This window comes from Lampetra planeri, chromosome 56 (genome assembly GCF_965212315.1).
Source record: "Lampetra planeri chromosome 56, kcLamPlan1.2.h2, whole genome shotgun sequence".
Taxonomy (NCBI): Eukaryota; Metazoa; Chordata; class Hyperoartia; order Petromyzontiformes; family Petromyzontidae; genus Lampetra; species Lampetra planeri.
This window is the reverse complement of record NC_136162.1, coordinates 968,436-990,122: the sequence shown is the minus strand read 5'-3', so window position 1 is coordinate 990,122 and position 21,687 is coordinate 968,436. Positions and strand designations below refer to the sequence as shown.

Genomic DNA, 21,687 nt, shown 5'->3' with positions numbered 1-21,687 from the left:
GACTCGGCGGACCCCGCGTGGCACGGGCGGACCGACGACAATGAGGACGACGAGGAGGAGGGTGATGATGATGATGAGCAGCTGACTGACGGAGGCCACGGAGGCCACGGAGGCCACGGAGGGCCGTCGACGGCGTGGAGGCGCGTGGCGGCCACGCGGGCGTGCGACACCCTCCTCGACTACCTGGACAAGGATCCGCTGCCCGAGTTGGAGCAGAGGAAGCTCCTCCTGCAGATCATGCGGAGCGAGATTCAGCAGACGCCCAACACCGCCAACGGTGTTTAGCCACGACGGGGCCCCGGCGGGTCGTAGGTCGGAGATGGCTGAGCTGGGCCCGAGACGAGGCTCGATAGAAAGCTGCCTCTGGTGTGGAGCAATCAGTTGCAAAGGCGATGCATCATCATATATTACCAGAGCATGTGTGTAGTGTAGTGAATAGTGTAGTGTATAGTGTAGTGTATAGTGTAGTGTATGGTGTAGTGTATAGTGTAGTATATAGTGTAGTGTATAGTGTAGTGTATAGCGTAGTGTATAGTGTAGTGTATAGTGTAGTGTATGGTGTAGTGTATAGTGTAGTGTATAGTGTAGTGTAGAGCGTAGTGCATGGTGTAGTGTATAGTAGTGTAGTGTATAGTGTAGTGTATAGCGTAGTGTATAGCGTAGTGTATAGTGTAGTGTATAGTAGTGTAGTGTATAGTGTAGTGTATAGTGTAATGTATAGTAGTGTATAGTGTAGTGTATAGTAGTGTAGTGTATAGTGTAGTGTATAGTAGTGTAGTGTATAGTGTAGTGTATAGTGTAGTGTAGAGCGTAGTGTATGGTGTAGTGTATAGTAGTGTAGTGTATAGTGTAGTGTATAGTGTAGTGTATAGCGTAGTGTATAGTGTAGTGTATAGTAGTGTAGTGTATAGTGTAGTGTATAGTGTAATGTATAGTAGTGTATAGTGTAGTGTATAGTAGTGTAGTGTATAGTGTAGTGTATAGTAGTGTAGTGTATAGTGTAGTATATAGTGTAGTGTATAGCATAGTGTATAGTGTAGTGTATAGTGTAGTGTATAGTGTAGTGTATAGTAGTGTATAGTGTAGTGTATAGTAGTGTAGTGTATAGTGTAGTGTATAGCATAGTGTATAGTGTAGTATATAGTGTAGTGTATAGCATAGTGTATAGTGTAGTGTATAGTGTAGTGTATAGTGTAGTGTATAGTAGTATATAGTGTAGTGTATAGTGTAGTGTATAGTGTAGTGTATAGTGTAGTGTATAGTGTAGTGTATAGTTTAGTGTAGAGCATAGTGTATGGTGTAGTGTATAGTGTAGTGTATAGTGTAGTGTATAGTGTAGTGTATAGTGTAGTGTATAGTGTAGTGTAGAGCGTAGTGTATAGTGTAGTGTATAGCGTAGTGTATAGTGTAGTGTATAGCGTAGTGTATAGTGTAGTGTATAGTAGTGTAGTGTATAGTGTAGTGTATAGTGTAGTGTATAGTAGTGTAGTGTATAGTGTAGTGTATAGCGTAGTGTATAGTGTAGTGTATAGTAGTGTAGTGTATAGTGTAGTGTATAGTGTAATGTATAGTAGTGTATAGTGTAGTGTATAGTAGTGTAGTGTATAGTGTAGTGTATAGTAGTGTAGTGTATAGTGTAGTGTATAGTGTATAGTGTAGTGTATAGTGTAGTATATAGTAGTGTATAGTAGTGTAGTGTATAGTGTATTGTATAGCATAGTGTATAGTGTAGTATATAGTGTAGTGTATAGCATAGTGTATAGTGTAGTGTATAGTGTAGTGTATAGTGTAGTGTATAGTAGTATATAGTGTAGTGTATAGTGTAGTGTATAGTGTAGTATATAGTGTAGTGTTTAGTGTAGTATATAGTGTAGTGTATGGTGTAGTATATAGTGTAGTGTATAGTGTAGTGTAGTATATAGTGTAGTGTATAGTGTAGTGTATAGTAGTGTAGTGTATAGTGTAGTATATAGTGTAGTGTATAGTGTAGTAGTGTAGTGTATAGTGTAGTGTATAGTGTAGTGTATAGTGTAGTATATAGTGTAGTATATAGTGTAGTGTATAGTGTAGTGTATAGTGTAGTATATAGTGTAGTATGTAGTGTAGTGTATAGTGTAGTAGTGTAGTGTATAGTGTAGTGTATAGTGTAGTGTATAGTGTAGTGTATAGTGTAGTGTATAGTGTAGTAGTGTAGTGTATAGTGTAGTATATAGTGTAGTGTATAGTGTAGTGTATAGTGTAGTATATAGTGTAGTATGTAGTGTAGTGTATAGTGTAGTAGTGTAGTATATAGTGTAGTATATAGTGTAGTGTATAGTGTAGTATATAGTGTAGTATGTAGTGTAGTATATAGTGTAGTGTATAGTGTAGTATATAGTGTAGTATATAGTGTAGTATATAGTGTAGTGTATAGTGTAGTGTATAGTGTAGTATATAGTGTAGTGTATAGTGTAGTGTATAGTGTAGTGTATAGTGTAGTGTATAGTGTAGTGTATAGTGTAGTATGTAGTGTAGTATATAGTGTAGTAGTGTAGTATATAGTGTAGTATATAGTGTAGTGTATAGTGTAGTAGTGTAGTGTATAGTGTAGTATATAGTGTAGTATATAGTGTAGTATATAGTGTAGTGTATAGTGTATAGTGTAGTATATAGTGTAGTGTATAGTGTAGTACATAGTATAGTGTATAGTGTAGTATATAGTGTAGTATATAGTGTAGTATATAGTGTAGTGTATAGTGTAGTATATAGTGTAGTGTATAGTGTAGTATATAGTATAGTGTATAGTGTAGTATATAGTGTAGTATGTAGTGTAGTATATAGTGTAGTAGTGTAGTATATAGTGTAGTATATAGTGTAGTGTATAGTGTAGTAGTGTAGTGTATAGTGTAGTATATAGTGTAGTATATAGTGTAGTATATAGTGTAGTGTATAGTGTAGTGTATAGTGTAGTAGTGTAGTATATAGTGTAGTATATAGTATAGTGTAGTAGTGTAGTGTATAGTGTAGTATATAGTGTAGTGTGTAGTGTATAGTGTAGTATATAGTGTAGTATGTAGTGTAGTGTATAGTGTAGTGTATAGTGTAGTATATAGTGTAGTGTATAGTGTAGTAGTGTAGTATATAGTGTAGTATATAGTGTAGTATATAGTGTAGTATATAGTGTAGTGTATAGTGTAGTGTATAGTGTAGTAGTGTAGTATATAGTGTAGTATATAGTATAGTGTATAGTGTAGTAGTGTAGTGTATAGTGTAGTATATAGTGTAGTGTGTAGTGTATAGTGTAGTATATAGTGTAGTATGTAGTGTAGTGTATAGTGTAGTGTATAGTGTAGTAGTGGAGTGTTTTTTGTTTGCATGTTTACCACAAAGTACCGCGTGCAGCTAATGCAGTAACTTGATTCAATGCAGCAGGTTTCTGTTTGTTGATTTAACATCACGACACAACTCGTGTTTTATTACCGCCAGAAAGGGTAAAACCACTTTAATATATTGAGATAATGGCAAGGGAGGTCCCATGATGTACCTGTCATGGCCACCAACGCCCTTGACGATTGTCTGAACCGGTCCCTGGGCCTCCCCTAGGTCGACTCGGCCTCAAACGAGTACCTGGTATAGCGGTGTAGTGTAGCAAACATCGCTAGCACTGGGGTAGAACAAAGCGGCCGGGCGTGGTGCTGGCCACCCACCCCATCCGTTCTGGCCTTCATAGGTGCCGCTCGCTAACAGCACTTGCCCCTTCAGTCTGTCACAGGCTTCACGGGGGACCTTTGTCTTTGTGTCTATATTTAAACGGCGAATGGGCCAGTTCCGAGCCAGCGAATCTTCCGATACTTCACGTGGCCGCAAGGTGCAACGTGGCCTGGCACAGGCGTCCGAGTCCCATCGCAGGAGGGAACCCTGAAGGGCAATGAAACCCTTTAATCACCGATGTCCAGTTAGGGGCCGTCCATAAATGACGTCACGCGATTTTGGCCGATTTTTGACCCCCCCCCCCTCTCCCCCCCTCGTCACACGGCGTCACAAAAAGTCAGACCCCCCCCCTCAGATATGACGTCACAAAGCTCTGCCCCCCCCCCTCCCCAAAACCATATTTCCATTTTGAAAATAAAACATGCTTCAAATCGCTTTAAACTATTGTCATTGTAGTGCGTATTTAATGCGGCGCTGCACTCTGATGTTGTAGGAGAAAACATTTATTGAAAAGGAGGCGTTGGAAAGCTAAAATTTAGCATACAATTCACTTGAAAATATTCATCGTCTAACTAAAACTGCAGATGTTCAGAATATTATATTGAAATTCTCTTATAATTATCAAATATGAAAATGAATTATAACTATTAAAAATTACTTGAAACTTTGTAGTAGAACGAAGCAAAATGTAGAGTACAATTATAACAATCATATATTCATTCCACAGCTGAAATTTAGCATAAAATCCACTCGAAAATATTCATCGTCTAACTAAAACTGCAGATGTTCAGAATATTATATTGAAATTATCTTAAAATTGATCAAATATTAAAAGTAATTATAACTATAAAAAAAATACTTGAAACTTTGTAGTAGAACGATTCAAAATGGAGAGTACAATTAGAACGATCGCTTATCCATCCCACAGAATGAAAAGCCCTGGTAGAATCATTCGAATAAAAATGTTTAATAACTAAATGTATGCTTCTCCATTCTCCCGTGGAGAAGCAAAATGCTCCTTCATGGAATTAATAGGGAGAGACATAGATGTCGTCATCCTGTGGAATGGATATTCCATTCCGATCAAGCTCTTCTTCGTCTAAACAATCTGCGCTCTCTCCATTTTCTTCGTTCGCGATCACAAACATTAGTTCACGTTGCCGACTCTGTGTGGACTGATGCGTTTTGGACGGAATAAGAATTGATTCCTGCTTGTGTTTCGATTTAAAGCTTTCGTGACTGCAGGGATTCATCTTCTTGTTTTTTTTTCGGTAAAGTCACGTAGAAGGGAAGTAATAAAATAATAAAAATAAAACATAATAAAATAATATAATAAAATAAAATAATAAAATAATATAATAATAAAATAAACAAAAAAATATTTTATTATGTTTTATTTTTATTATTTTATTACTTCCCTTCTACGTGACTTTACCGAAAAAAAACCAAGAAGATGAATTCCTGCTTGTGTGTCACATTTCTTGCAAATCCTATCCAAATTCCTCTGTCAAGGCGCCCCTTCCCCCCTCCAACCCAGCTTAAATATACGCCGCCAAGCTTGGTGGTGCCCATTCAGACGCTGTCTTTCCGACAGACCTGTTCTTCACCTGAGGACGGCTGCTTGCGTTGTGGCCGAAACGTCGTGATAATTATTTTATTATGTTTTATTTTTTATTAATTGATTATTTCCCTTCTACGTGACTTTACCGAAAGAACCAAGAAGTATTGTCATCAGTATGACATAAGTATACCAATTTAGCAGTCAATACCACATTGGGAAGTGGGTTAAAATTGAGTTACAAGATTTGAGGATACGACAACAACAACAACAGAGTGAGTTAATAGAAAGCGTGTAAAAAGATCGTATAATTTATTTTATTTTTATGATAGAATATAGTATTTTCATCAGTAAGACATAAGTATACCAATTTTGCAGTCGATACCACATTGGGAAGTGGATTAAAATTGAGTTGCAAGATTTGAGGATACGACAACAACAACAACGACAGCAACAACAACAGACAGAGTGAGTTAAATAAAAGCGTGTAAAAATAGGAGCTTCTTGGTTTCAAACAGCCCTTGTTGTCGGTGCATTTTACAATCTGTGTCAAGTATTGGCTTGTTCGTACGTGGGCGCCGTATCATTTCTGATCTCTGGACAAGAGGTTTTGTTCCTGAAGCTCAGACTCTGTCGGAAAATTATCGACAATCAACTGTGACCAAATTTCAGCTAGAGTGTTTCCTGAAAACTTTAAATTATTCTTCTCTAAATCAGCGTCGATGGTAATGCCTCTTTCGTTCAAATGACTGCCGTAGTGGTCACGTGGTAATATAAATTACTGGCAAATGAGGTTCCAATAGTGTAAATGCTTACCCCGAGCTCTCATACTCTGATGGTGCATTGTATTTGAGTTGTGCGCCTTTTGGCGTCATCTGGTCCAACACCATGTGAGACTAGGCTCTAAGGAAAGCTGTCTCGGGTGTGGACCAATCAACTTCAAGGACAGTGCATACATTATCAGAGTTATGTTTTTTGTTTGCATTATGAATGCAGGTATTGTGGTCTATGCAAACATGACTCCTTGTAAAAAATGTGTCAGTTTTGTTGCCAGATAGAAGGGTAAAAAAACAATTATCATATCAATCCTGTCGGAAAATTATCGACAATCAACTGTGACCAGATTTCGGCTAGAGTGTTTCCTGCAAACTTTAAATTCTTCTTCTCTAAAGCAGCGTCGATGGTAATGCCTCTTTCGATCAAATGATTACCGTAGTGGTCACGTGGTAATATCAATCCAGTAAGTTCCTTACTGAGTGGCGCCATTTTTAAATCCTTTATATTAAGTTCGCTTGCTTGCGTGCTTGCATGCTTGCTTGCTTGCTTACGACCGTGCAAATCTTTCGGTCGTTTTTTAACCCACTTCCCGTGATCCAATCGAGCTGGCATTTTGCACACAGACTCGTTGTGCGTGACAATTTATTTTCGTGAAATTTTTTTTCAAAAATTTCCCACTTTTTAGGAAAATGTTTTTTTCATATTTAATTTAAAATACCAATGTGATAAAAATGAAACTCTTACTCAAGAAAAACAGAAATGAATAATAAAATAAAACCGATGCTACGCATATAAAGGATTTATAGTGAAAAACTTTGTTTTTACGGGTTAATTTTTTAAAATCCTTTATATTAAGTTCACTTGCGCGCTTGCTTGCTTGCTTACGACCGTGCAAATCTTTCGGTCGTTTTTTAACCCACTTCCCGTGATCCAATCGAGCTGACATTTTCCACACAGACTCGTTGTGCTTGACAATTAATGTTCGTGAAAATTTTTTTCCAAAATTTTACACTTTTTAGGACAAAAATATTATATTTAATTACCAATTGCTTAATGCTGGCATGCAATCATCTGACCCATAGGTGGCAGCCATCTCAAGCCAGAGGACGAGAGGACTCTAGCCGCCACGCATATAAAGGATTTATAGTGAAAAACTTTGTTTTTACGGGTTATACTTGTTCTCGACCCTATTCTTCCTGGAGCGTTGGTAGCGAGGAATAACGCGTCGAAATCGCGCTGAAGAAAGCGGTGGACTGCAACCTTCAGCACTTTGTGGTATCTCGGGTTCTCGTCCGGGCCAACATCAACTGTCAACACTAAAATTGGTTTGACCAATCGATCAATACCACTCCTTGTAACGACGCCAAACTCGTCGAGAGTAAGCAACTTTTCGAAATCAAATCCATGGTTGAAGGCTGTTGATGACGAGTGCTTTTCAGATCTGATTGCTATGTAGGTCGGTTCCGAATAACCAACAGATTCTCGGTTTCCTCGACCATTAGACTGAATCTTGATTCCGGCATAGACCGAAGGGGTTAGCTTGTGTCCTTTCGGGAAAGTCACGTGGGTATAAAATAAATTAATTCACGACGTTTCGGGCGCAACACAAGCGTCCGTCATCAGGTGGGACAACCACAGCAAGAAACAATTGCTGAAGTGGGCAAAAGGGCTGCTGTAACAAGAGGTTATACTGGTTACACCAGCCCACAGGGGATTATTGTGTCCGTCGTGCAGGGAGGGGCTGGGTGGGGAGGGAGGGGCTGGGTGGGGAGGGGCTGGGTGGGGAGGGTGGGGAGAGGCTGGGTGGAGAGGGTGGGGCTGGGTGGGGGGGGTGGGAGGGGTGGGGCTGGGTGGGGAGGGGCTGGTCACCCCGTGGTGCCCTTATAAAACTCAACGTTTCACCTACTCACGCCGGCTTGTGCCCGCCCTCACAGTCGGGCATGTTTGCGGAATACACCACGCCGCCGTTGACCCTGCAGGCCATTGACCGAGCAACCCGACGTTCCTACCAGCTCCCTCCGCAGGAATGTGTTATAGACCCTACCACTAGCTTGCGACTAAAACCAACACAATCATCACTCATTCGACTTCCATAATCGAACCCACCAAACAGCTCTCTCTCTCTATTTCGATTTAAAGCTTTCGTGACTGCAGGGATTCATCTTCTTGTTTCTTTCGGTAAAAAATAATAAAATGTTATAATGTTTTCTTTTTATTATTTTATTTTTTCCATTCTACGTGACTTTACCAAAAGAACCAAGAAGAAGAAGCTCTCTCTCTCTAAAACCTCCGGCTGCTAGGACACCCAGATTTGACGGCCCTATCAAAAATCCATAAAGAGGGAACTCCACTCCGTCCTATCGTCTCCACCATCAACTCGCCCACTTGGTTTCACTAATCAAGGGCATGTCATCACCGCCCCCGGAGGATTTGCCTGTCGGTTTCGATGGAGTCTCCCTCTTCACCAAGGTAGCCGTCCCTGATGCTGTTGCAATCATTGAAGACCTGCTCCAACAGGGACTGAATCGTGATGTACCGTCATTGGTAAGGCACTGACGTCATAAAGCTCTGCCCCCCCCAAAAACCATATTTCCATTTTTGACGATTTTTGACCCCCCCCCCCCCCTTCGTCAAATATGACGTCACAAAGCTCTGCCCCCCCCCCCCCAAATATAAAACTTTCTTCGATACGCTTTAAACTATTGTCATTGTAGTGCGTATTTAATGTGGCGCTGCACTCTGATGTTGTAGGAGAAAACATTTATCAAAAAGTCTATTTAATTAAGTAGAACGTGTTGTCTATATTTATTTAAAGTTGCGCATTTGATGTGACGTCACATTTCTCAACCCCCACCCCCCTCGTCACACATCGTCACAAATGTCTGACCCCCCCCCCCCCCTGGGTGCGTGACGTCATTTATGGACGGCCCCTAAACTGTTACAAGACACGCCCCCCACGTTATGGTGGCAACTTTTTTTTTAACTTTGACGCTAAAAACTTTAGCCACGGCCACTTTACGAACCTCTTTTGGTCGTCTCGATGTATTCGTACGAACCATCGTAATATCGTCACGTCGCACGATATATCGTAGTATCGTCATATCGCACGATATATCGTAATATCGTCATATCGCACGATATATCGTAGTATCGTCACGTTGCACGATATATCGTAGTATCGTCATATCGCACGATATATCGTAGTATCGTCATATCGCACGATATATCGTAGTATCGTCACGTTGCACGATATATCGTAGTATCGTCATATCGCACGATATATCGTAGTATCGTCATATCGCACGATATATCGTAGTATCGTCATATCGCACGATATATCGTAGTATCGTCATATCGCACGATATATCGTAGTATCGTCGTATCGCACGATATATCGTGCAATACTACGATATATCGTATCGTAATATTGTACGATATATCGTAATATCGTCATATCGCACGATATATCGTAGTATCGTCATATCGCACGATATATCGTAGTATCGTCACGTCGCACGATATATCGTAGTATCGTCATGTCGCACGATATATCGTAATATCGTCATATCGCACGATATATCGTAGTATCGCACGATATATCGTAGTATCGTCACGTCGCACGATATATTGTAGTATCGCACGATATATCGTAGTATCGTCACGTCGCACGATATATCGTAGTATCGTCACGTCGCACGATATATCGTAGTATCGTCACGTCGCACGATATATCGTAATATCGTCATATCGCACGATATATCGTAATATCGCACGATTTATCATCGTATCGCACGATATATCGTAGTATCGTCATATCGCGATGCCACGATATATATCGTACGATATATATCGTGGCATCGCGATAATCGTCAGCTCGACACGAGGACCCGGATCCACGAGGATCCGGTTCCCTCCCCCCTCCTCCCTCCTCCTGGGAGACTTCAAACAACAAAACTCGTCCAGACGCAGCGAGGGCGCAGAGCGACGAGGTCGCGGTGAGGAGTGAGGAGACGTGGTGAGGAGGTGTGGTGGTGAGGAGGTGGTGAGGAGACGTGGTGAGGAGTGAGGAGACGTGGTGAGGAGGTGTGGTGAAGTGGTGGTGAGGTGGTGGTGAGGAGGAGGTGGTAGTGAGTGAGGAGTGGGAGACGTGGTGAGGAGGTGGTGGAGGTGGTGGTGGTGAGGAGGTGGTGGTGGTGGTGGTGAGGAGGTGGTGGTGAGGAGGAGGAGGAGACGTGGTGGTGAGGAGGTGGTGGTGAGGAGGTGGTGGTGGTGGTGAGGTGGTGGTGGTGAGTGAGGAGATGAGGTGGTGAGGAGTGAGGTGGTGGTGAGGTGGAGGTGGTGAGCGTGAGGAGGTGGTGGTGGTGAGGTGGTGGTGGTGAGTGAGGTGGTGGTGGTGAGGAGGTAGTGGTGGTGGTGAGGAGGTAGTGGTGGTGGTGAGGAGGTAGTGGTGGTGGTGGTGAGGTGGTGGTGAGGAGGTGGTGGTGAGTGAGGTGGTGGTGGTGAGGAGGTAGTGGTGGTGGTGAGGAGGTAGTGGTGGTGGTGAGGAGGTGGTGGTGTGGAGGTGGTGGTGAGGAGGTAGTGGTGGTGGTGAGGTGGTGGTGAGGAGGTGGTGAGGAGGTGGTGGTGGTGAGGAGGTGGTGAGGAGGAGGAGGAGGAGAGAGACGAAGTGAAGAGAGCAGCGTGGGGCACAGAGAGACCCGTGGTGGAGTTGGAGTTGGTGGTGTTGGTTGTGTTGGTGTTGGTGTCGGTGGTAGAGTTGTTGGTGGTGTTGTTGGTGGTGTTGGTGTTGGGGCGAAGATTGAAAGAGGAACGAGGTGGAGACGACGAGGACGACGAGGAGTACGAGGAGGAGGAGGGGGGGGAGGAGGTCGTCGTCGTGCTACCATGGTCACCCATCTCCACCTCCTCCCGGCTGTGTCGCTGCTACTCGCGGTGCTCGCCGTCGAGAGCTCCGTCAACATCTTCATGAGCGAAGACGAGGTGAAGAAGCTGCTGGGTGAGTCGCCGCCTCCACCTCATCATCATCATCATCTCCATCATCGTCGTCGTCTTCACCAGGCCCGCATCGTACCCCGCTATTCGGGCCGCGACGTAGGCCGCGATCGAGACCACGGCGCTCGGATAGCGCCTCGTGCCGGGCAGGGCGCGCCTCGGCCGGTAGGGGCCGGCACGCCGAGCCGGGGTCTCTCTCTGTGCGCGCGCGTGTGCGCGTGTGTGCCCCTACGCGATGATGTTTCTATGGTTGTGTTTGGTTTATGGGGTTTAAATGTAGTCGTCGTTGTTGTTGTTGCGGATTGTTCGGCTTGCCTCTGTGAGCGCGCCGTGCGTGGCGGTGTGTACGACTGGGCCTCCCCTAGGTCGACTCAGCCTCAAAAGAGTACCTGGTGCGGTGTGTAGCAAACGTCGCCCTCGTGTGCCGTGCCGGCCTTCATAGGGGCTGCTACTCGCTAAGGGCACTTGCCCCAACAGTCTAAGGCTACACGGGGGGCATTTGTCTTTGTATTCACGTGTGCACGTACACATGTGTAGACATTGTGCGTGTACGTGTACTTGTGCTACTTGTGTGTACCTGTATTCGTGTGTGTACCTGTGCGTGTGTTCGCGTTTATGTGTTTACTTGTGTGTGTAGCTGTTTGTGTGTGTACCTGTGTGTGTGTGGCTGTTTGTGTGCGTACCTGTGTGTGCATTCGTGTGTGTGTGTGCATTCGTGTGTGTGTGTACCTGTGTGTGTGTTCGCGTTTGTGTTTACTTGTGTGTGCATTCGTGTGTGTGTGTACCTGTGTGTGTATTTGTGTATGTGTGTACCTGTGCGTGTGTTCGCGTTTATGTGTTTACCTGTGTGTGTAGCTGTTTGTGTGTATACCTGTGTGTGTATTCGTGTGTGTGCATTCGTGTGTTATTCCTGTATGTACCTGTGTGTGCATTCGTGTGTTTATTCCTGTGTGTACCTGTCTGTGCATTTGTGTATGTGTGTGTGTGTTCGTGTGTGTGTATTCAGCCTCAAATGGGTACCTGGTACGGTGTGTAGTAAACATCGCCACTGGGGAGACAAAGGTGGCTGGGCGTGGTGCTGGCCACCCACCCCCTCGTGTGCCACCGTGCCGGCCTTCATAGCTGCTACTCGCTCACATCACCTGCCCCAACAGTCTGTTAAGGCTACACGGGGGATCTTTGTCTTGATGGTGACGATGTGATGCTGACGATGGTGGTGATCGTGGTCGTGGTGGTGGTGGTATTGGTGGATCTCTCTTTGCCTTGTGTGTATATGAGCCATGGAGACGTGTCTGCCTTCAATATCATTTATTAGCTCTTCAAGGGCGAGTGAGAGGCCTCGCTGAGACTATACGAGACTTGACCTTGCGTTTAAATAAGTGCGGGTAAAAACGGTCAATACCTAGATTGCCCCACACAACGCAACATTGACGCCCCTAGACTTACATAGAGACCCATAGAATCACATGGAGACCCATAGACTCACATAGAAGTCCATAGACTCACATAGAGACCCATAGACTCGCATAGAGACCCATAGACTCACATAGAGACCCACAGGCTCACATAGACTCATAGACTCATATTCAGACCATAGACTCACATAGAGACCCATAGACTCACATATAGACCCATAGACTCACATATAGACCAATAGACTCACATAGAGGCCCATAGACTCACATAGAGACCCGTAGATTCACATAGAGACCCGTAGACTCACACAGAGACCCATAGCATAGAACTTACCACTCATAGAACTTGTACAGAGACGTTGAGTCACACAGATAAACGCAAATACGTGCGCATCGATCCTCGACTTGCACATTCACCCAAAAGGCAAAGATACCCCATATAGCCTGAACAGACTGTTGGGGAAAGTGCTGTTAGCGAGCACCTATGAAGGCCGGCACGGCACACGAGGGGGTGGGTGGCCAACACCACGCCCGGCCGCCTTTGTCTCTCCAGTGGCGATGCTTACTACACACCGCACCAGGTACTCATTTGAGGCCCAGTCGACCTAGGGGAGCCCCAGGACCGGTTCAGATAATCGTCGCTGGTGTTGGTGGTGTCCGTGAGCAGGTATCGAACTCTGGTCGCTGGGTTCGTGGCGCAGCGTAGCGCGAACCGTTACACCACCGCACAAACATCCCTGCACTCGGAGAGGTATCGGCTAGCACAGGTTCCAATAGACTCACACAGGGACCCGCAGATTTGCTCAAATACCCCATACACTCGGTGAGACACAGGCTTGCAAAGATACCCATAGGGGATGTTAATTACCTTGCCTGGTATGCAGGAGCTTGTGGTTTCGATCCCGACCCTGACGCCTGCTGGATATTTGGAGTTTGCTTGTCGCTTTCTCTCATCATCATCACGGTGGCTGGGAGATGTTGACTACCTCGCCTGGTGTACAGGAGGTCGTGGTTTCGATCCCGACCCTGACGCCTGCTAAACATTTGGAGTTTGTGTCTCTCTCTCTCTCCGTAGTCACATGGATTTTTCTCCAGGTCCTCCGGTGTTTCCCTCGACATTTATAATCAACATCATCACACGTTTAGAGTATTCGGCTGTTATAAATGTCCAGGATAAGCCCCTTTCGTAATAGAGGTTTTTTGGGTTAGATCGCGCAAATATATAAATGTGTCGTTAAACCCGCCACCACCCGACACAGCCAACTAGTAAGGTTTGTCACTTAAACAGAACGTGCCAATTCGTCACTAGTACAGCACTAGTGTATAGTAGTGTATAGTGTAGTGTATAGTGTAGTGTGTAGTGTATAGTAGTGTATAGTGTAGTGTATAGTAGTGTATAGTGTATAGAGTAGTGTATAGTGTAGTGTATAGTGTAGTGTATAGTAGTGTAGTGTGTAGTAGTGTAGTGTATAGTAGTGTAATGTATAGTAGTGTATAGTAGTGTAATGTATAGTAGTGTAGTAGTGTAGTGTGGCGTAGTGTAGTGTGTAGTGTAGTGTATAGTGTAGTGTATAGTGTAGTGTATAGTAGTGTAGTGTATAGTAATGTATAGTGTATATTAGTGTATAGTAGTGTGTAGTGTATAGCAGTGTAGTGTATAGTAGTGTAGTGTATAGTAGTGTAGTTGTATAGTAGTGTAGTGTATAGTAGTGTATAATAGTTTAGTGTATAGTGTAGTGTATAGAAGTGTAGTTGTATAGCAGTGTAGGTGTATAGCAGTGTAGCGTATAGTAGTGTAGCGTATAGTAGTGTAGCGTATAGTAGTGTAGCGTATAGTACTGTAGCGTATAGTAGTGTAGTGTATAGTGTAGTGTATAGTAGTGTAGTTGTATAGTAGTGTAGTTGTATAGTAGTGTAGTGTATAGTAGTGTAGTGTGTAGTGTAGTGTATAGTAGTGTATAGTGTAGTGTATAGTAGTGTATAGTAGTGTATAGTGTAGTGTATCGTAGTGTATAGTAGTGTAGTGTATAGTGTAGTGTATAGTAGTGTAGTGTATAGTAGTGTAGTGTATAGTGTAGTATACTAGTACAGCACACCGGTGTGTTGGAGAGCCAAGCCACAACATTTACAATCTGAGTACGACGTTTCGCTAGTAATTACAACCAGCTTCATCAGGCGACAGCCAGATTAGTGGAGAAGTCCACCTGTTTCGTTCCTCATATAGAGGCGTAGATGTGGTGACCACACTTCTGCGCTCTTGCACAAAGTGGGGGGTGGGATTAATGAGTCTGCGTACATTATGCATGCGCATTATGCGAGCCCTTTGAACTTGTCCTTCCTGGCTATTGTGTACCAACGGTAATCCCTATTGAAGTATGTTAGCATTTGTCGGGATGCATTTAAATAATGTTTCATTTGATGATTCGCTTCCACGCAGCACTAGGGCGGTAGCTATCTGAACAATTCAAGTTATTTTTATTTCTTTCATTTTCGATAGATTCTCTAATTAGTCTTGGCCAGTAGTAGCTAGTTTTGCCCAGAACTTCAACATTATCAAAATCAATTGAGTGTCCTTGTTGGCACGCGTGTTCTGCTACTGCTGACAGTTGTATTTGGGAGAATTTAATATTTCTCTGATGTTCTTTTAGTCTCGTGCTGATCATTCGTCCTGTTGGCCCAACATAACATGTACCACACGTGCAGTTAATCCTGTACACACCTTCTGTTGATAGCTTCGGTAATACATCTTTTGTACCAGATATAAATTTTCGTATTTTATGTACCGTGCCAAATCTGACTCGGATATTTTGTTTTTCCAAACATCTGGCTAGTTTATCAGTGACTCCTGCAATGTGTACAGTATTTTTATTGTTTTAATTACTTGGGCAGTTTCAATGCTCGTGTTATTTGATTGGGTTTGGGCATTTAATGCCCTGTTAATTTGTGCGTCATTGTAACCGTTCATTTAATCATTGTAACCGTTCATTTGCAGCGTTTCTTTAACAAAATAAGCCCCTTTTTTGAGCTATGATTTGTGATTGCCAGATCGCCTCTGAAATAAGTAATATTTAAAAAATACTTTTTTAAAAACACGCTTTAATGTAATGTACCATACGAGTAAGGGGCCGTGGTGATTTACAGCCAACGTCAGTTGAGCGTGGACAATTAGACCCAAGCTGAAACATAACATATTAAAAGATGGTTTAAAAATGTTTGATTTTATTTTTAGTGATAGAATATAGTATTGTCATCAGTATGACATAAGTATACCAAGTTTGCAGTCGATACCACATTGGGAAGTGCATTAAAATTGAGTTACAAGATTTGAGGGTATGACAACAACAGACAGAGTGAGTTAATAGAAAGTGTGTAAAAAGATTGTTTAAAAATATTTATTTTTATTTTTTATGATAGAATATAGTATTGTCATCAGTATGACATAAGTATACCAAGTTTGCAGTCGAGACCACATTGGGAAGTGGGTTAAAATTGAGTTACAAGATTTGAGGATACAACAACAGACAGAGTGAGTGAAATAAAAGCGTGTAAAAGAGCTGTACAGCTCAGTGGGCCCTACCTGCTAGAATACAACGAGTTTATAGTTATACCCTTTTTAATAGACTCACACAGAGACCCTAAACTTTCACATATACCCCAGCCACTCGCAGTGACACTTCGGCTTGCACAGAGACACTTCTAGACTCCCACGGGACCCACGGACTTAATTGCAATTAGGCGGATCACCTTTCTAATCGGGTGAGATTCCACTTAACTCTGTCCAACAGGGGATTGACACTGGGCCACGTGTTGTATAAACATCGATCAAAGACGGTGATCACCGCGTCGCACGGCGCTGTCGGAATGCACTTCCGCCGGCCGTCTGGAATGCTCTTCCGGTATGAGGGGCCCCACTGGGAGCTGCGATGCACTTTTAAATCATCATCATCTAAGATTGGCAAACTCGTGTCTTTAGAACTGCTTGTTGTTGTGTTTAGTGTTGTCGCCCCCCCCCACAACCTCCAATTGGCGTGGTTGGTTACGTGCCGGTGGTACGATTCAGCATGCGTGGAGCAATCCGCAAAACTATGATTGTGTCTGCAAGGCACTTTAAGTGATGACGTAAATCATAACTTTCACCGCACCAGCTACCAGCTACCGTCATCCTGCTTGTAAAGGCTTTTGAGTCTGATCTTTAAAAGTGCATTGAAAAATGTTGATACTCCTACTGATACTCCTGCTGTTATGGAGTGACTCATGCTGCCAGCTATGGCTGCAAAGCTTGGTCGTACATGTTATGTGTAGATCGTTTATTGTTAAAATTGAATCACAGTTCCTGTGATCACTGTTGTTACATTGCTTTTCTAGCTTTATTTTGGTGATTTCGAAAACGTTTTGGTTTAGCCATATTTGTTGTAGTAGAGTTAGCTTGATAACTTTAATCTAAGTTGTCTTGTGGTTGTTGTTGTTGTTGTTGTTTGACTTGCATCCCACTGGGATTTCTGCACACAGCGTTGATATGCGGTGCTTTTTCTGGAAGACTTTGCTGTTTTTTCCTGGATTTTTCTGTTTGCGCGTCGTCACTTTAAGATGTTTCTTGTTCATGGTTTAGTTTCTTGCGGTTGCACCCGATTCAAGAGCCGCATGGCTCACAGGACTCTACCTAATGTATGAAACTGAAACTGATAAATGAACTGAGTCCGCAAAGTGTGGCGGGCTGACTTGGCGGAACGACGTGAGAGCAAGAAGTGTGATCCGGGTCGCATCGACAAGATGCAAAAACTAAATAAATCCACGAGTTTTTTTGGGTTTAGATCGCGTCAATATTAATGTCGTTAAACCCGCCACCACCCGGATGAAATCGGTCACCGAAAGCCGACGTGTTGTAACTAAATAAAGTTCAGCAATGCCGCAGATGGGAATGGGAGCGAGAGAACAACCGTTGTCGCAGGACAGATCAAATGCTTTGCGCAAATGTCGATCAATCGATAAATGAACTGACTCCTCAACTGCGTTAACCACGGCCGGGAATTGAACGACGCTGCAGTTAGTGGCGCGGTGAGCAATGCCACTGTGCCCCTTCAGCACTTCTCCCTCTCGTTCGTTCATTCCTACCGATTGACTGCACAAAATGTGGAAAGTCGGTCACTCGGTGAATCCCGGTAAGCATTTCTGGTGTGAAATCGGAGCGTTCGTTTTCATTGCCCTCCCGCACCGCCGATTAGCACGGTTGGATACGTAGGGTGTGAAAGAAGTTCAACATGCGGTTGGCTACGTACGATGTGGAATAAGTTCAACATACATAGCAGGGTTGGCTACGTACGATGCTTGCTAACGGCACTTGCCCCAACAGTCTCTTTAGGCTACACGGGAGATCTTTGTCACTTGATCTCACTTCCTCGTGGCTCAATGGTAGTGGCACGTGGTCGTCATTTGTTGCACTGGTTCAAACCCGGCAGGCCATGTCCTGCTTTTCCAATAAGAGCAGTGGGCCATTGTAAAGTATAAAGTAAAATATGTGTTTTTAATGGGTAATCATAGCCACGTGGTTTGGCTTGTCGTAAGGACTTTAAAGATAAATTGTTATCACCTGTGAATGACTAATTATAGCAACTTTCATATATTATTGCACTTATACAGGCAGTCCTCGACTTAGGATGGACATGCGTTACGACGACCCCATCGTAAGTCGAAAATATCATAAGCCGAAGATGGCCTAGCCTGCCCAGGAGTCTTAAAGAAGTGTGATAATTTAACAAAACAGAGCAATTTACAGTACCGTACTGTATAAACTATATACTGTATGTATTTATTAATTACAATACTGTATTGCACAGTAAAATGTAAAAAAACTGAGGTAAATTCTTGGCCTACCTATATGAACTGCAATTGAATAGAAAGTTTTTTCAGGAAACAATCCTACCTGCTGTAAAAACGTTTGACATGCATTGAACGTATCGTATCGTGGTAACCCTAAAATGAAATCGCTAAAGCTACGTATCACACATGCATTGAACGTATCGTAACGTATCATATTGCACTGTACTCACCAAGATTCTGTCCGTCGTCTGCATACTTGAACGATGTTTGGTTGTTGATGGCAATTTTGTCGTATCGCTATCCCCATCGTAAGATCGAAATATCGTAAGTCGGACCCCATCGTAACTCGGGGACTACCTGTGCTGTTTTTATTTGACCAGGTAAGGCCCCGCAGCAGTATGTTAATACTATACGGGGGATCTGTGTTTTTGGTGGTGTGGTGAGATGATGGTGGTAGTAGTGGATGTGGTGGTGCGGTGTTGGTGGTATAGCGGTGGTGGTGGTACAGCAATGGTGTTGTATGTACATTGAACTTCTTTCGCACCGTACGTAGCCAACGTTGCTGAAATGGAGGTGCGGGGGGACAGACAACAACACTAAGTACAAAGACCCATTTGAAAGAAGTGAGTTTGTCAACCGAGATGGTGATTCAAACTGTGTGTCGCTCCAGTTGCTTCCTTATATCGGAAATCGGAAGGAAGAGCGTTCCAGACGGCCGCAGGTGCGTGTCTAAAAGTGCCGTGCAATGCAGTGGCCGTCTTGAACTAAACTGCTCAACTATTTTATTTTAATTTTACCACGGAATGTCCCACTGAGTTGTGTAGCTTTTTTTCTGAAGTGACCAGGCCATCGCAAATGATAGCTCAACCTCAGCGGTGGCTCAGCATCATCATCAGCATCATCATCAGCATCATCATCATCAGCATCATCATCAGCATCATTATCAGCATCAGCATCATCATCAGCATCATCATCATCAGCATCATCATCATCAGCATCATCATCGTCGCCGTCGTGTGGACATTTATAGCGGCAGCCAAAAACTCAAATCGCGTGATGTTCATTCTAAATGTGGAGGGGAAAAACCGGAGGACCCGGAGAAAAATCCACACCGCCACGGGGAGAGAGAGAGAGAGACGCAAACTCCAAATATACAGCAGCAGGTGTCAGGATCAGGATCGAACCCACGCGATCCTTCATACCAGGCGAGGTAGTTAACATCTCTTAGCCACCGTGATGATGAGAGAGAGACGCAAACTCCAAATATACAGCAGCAGGCGTCAAGGTCAGGACCGAACCCACGACCTCCTGCACACCAGGCGAGGTAGTTAACATCTCCTAGCCACCGTGATGATGATGAGAGACACGCAGACTCCAAAATTTCAGCAGCAGGCGTCAGGGACAGGATCGAACCCACGACCTCCTGCTGCACACCAGGCGAGGTAGTCAACAGCTACCTAGCTACCGCGGCTGCATTGCGTGCCGTCGTGTGCCAGCATCGCCCTCCAAACGTCACGAATTTGAAACAAACCAGGTGCAAGTTACTCAAACGGGATCGCACGCAGCAGCGCCATCGCCCCCCTCCCCGACCGATACTGCTGCAGGCCGATCGCCCGGCGTTGTCGGAGTTTCTGGGGCGCCGATACCAACACACGCCGATACCAACACACGCCGATACCAACACACGCCGATACCAACACACGCCGATACCAACACACGCCGATCTGGCGTGGCGGTGAAATCGGGTGCGTGAGTGGCGGGAGACGTTGGTTTTGAAACCCGCCGCGGGTCGTGCCGTCGCAGAGCGAGTGTGCCGGGCTGGAGCCCCGGTGCCGAGCAGCAGCCCCGGTGCCGGACTGGAGCCCCGGTGCGGGCAGCAGCCCCGGTGCGGGCAGCAGCCCCGGTGCGGGCAGCGTGGGCGGCGGATTGAAGCGTTTAGAGCGGGCGAGGCGGCGTTGGGGCTTGGTGCAATTACACACGGGGGGGGGGGGGGCAGGAAGAGATTGCGCTCCGAGACTGTCGATGGTGCCGATTAGCGACGACTGAGTGAGTGAGCGAGCGGCCGGGGGATTCGGCGAGTGAGTGAGTGAGCGAGCGATTGAGCGGGTGGGGGATTCGGCGAGTGAGTGAGTGAGCGAGCGGCCGGGGGATTCAGCGAGTGAGTGAGTGAGCGAGCGGCCGGGGGATTCAGCGAGTGAGTGAGTGAGCGAGCGGCCGGGGGATTCAGCGAGTGAGTGAGTGAGCGAGCGGCCGGGGGATTCGGCGAGTGAGTGAGTGAGCGAGCGGCCGGGGGATTCGGCGAGTGAGTGAGTGAGCGAGCGGCCGGGGGATTCGGCGAGTGAGTGAGTGAGCGAGCGGCCGGGGGATTCGGCGAGTGAGTGAGTGAGCGAGCGGCCGGGGGATTCGGCGAGTGAGTGAGTGAGCGAGCGGCCGGGGGATTCGGCGAGTGAGTGAGTGAGCGAGCGGCCGGGGGATTCGGCGAGTGAGTGAGTGAGCGAGCGGCCGGGGGATTCAGCGAGTGAGTGAGTGAGCGAGCGGCCGGGGGATTCGGCGAGTGAGTGAGCGAGCGGCCGGGGGATTCGGCGAGTGAGTGAGCGAGCGGCCGGGGGATTCGGCGAGTGAGTGAGAGAGCGAGCGATTGAGCAGGTGGGGGATTCGGCGAGTGAGTGGGTGAGCGAGCGAGCAAGGGAGTGAGTGAGTGGGTGAGCGAGCGAGCGATTGAGCGGGTGGGCGATTCGGCGAGTGAGTGGGCTCGCAGGCAAAGCCGTCGCGAGCACGAGCTTGCCAACCAATCGGAGCTGCCGTCGCTGCCTTATGTGGTGGGGAGCGGTGGGGGAGCGGTGGTGGTGGAGTGGTGGTGGTGGAGTGGTGGTGGTGGAGTGGTGGTGGGGGAGCGGTGGTGGTGGAGTGGTGGTGGTGGAGTGGTGGTGGGTGGAGCGTTGGTGGTGGAGCGGTGGTGGTGGACCGGTGGTGGTGGAGCGGTGGTGGGTGGAGCGGTGGTGGTGGAGCGGTGGTGGGTGGAGCGGTGGTGGGTGGAGCGGTGGTGGTGGAGCGGTGGTGGTGGAGCGGTGGTGGTGGTGGGTGGAGCGGTGGTGGTGGAGCGGTGGTGGTGGAGCGGTGGTGGGTGGAGCGGTGGTGGTGGGGGGAGCGGTGGTGGGGGGGAGCGGTGGTGGTGGGGGGGAGCGGTGGTGGGGGGGGAGCGGTGGTGGTGGAGCGGTGGTGGTGGAGCGGTGGGTGGTGGAGCGGTGGTGGAGCGGTGGTGGGGGGGGGAGCGGTGGTGGGGGGGGAGCGGTGGTGGTGGGGGGGGGGAGCGGTGGTGGTGGGGGGAGTGGTGATGGTGGTGGGGGGGAGCGGTGGTGGTGGGGGGAGTGGTGATGGTGGTGGGGGGAGCGGTGATGGTGGGGGGAGTGGTGATGGTGGTGGGGGGGAGCGGTGGTG

At 45.9% G+C, this 21,687-nt stretch overlaps 1 protein-coding gene across 1 annotated transcript in view; it reads left to right on the top strand.

Annotated features, from left to right (window-relative positions):
• The first annotated feature begins 10,642 nt into the window (after positions 1-10,642).
• The window catches only part of RYK (receptor like tyrosine kinase), a 65,695-nt gene continuing 54,650 nt past the window's right edge, over positions 10,643-21,687 (top strand). The window contains 1 exon segment of the mRNA XM_078618108.1: positions 10,643-11,021. Coding sequence (XP_078474234.1) covers positions 10,910-11,021 — 112 coding nt within the window. The 5' untranslated portion in view covers positions 10,643-10,909.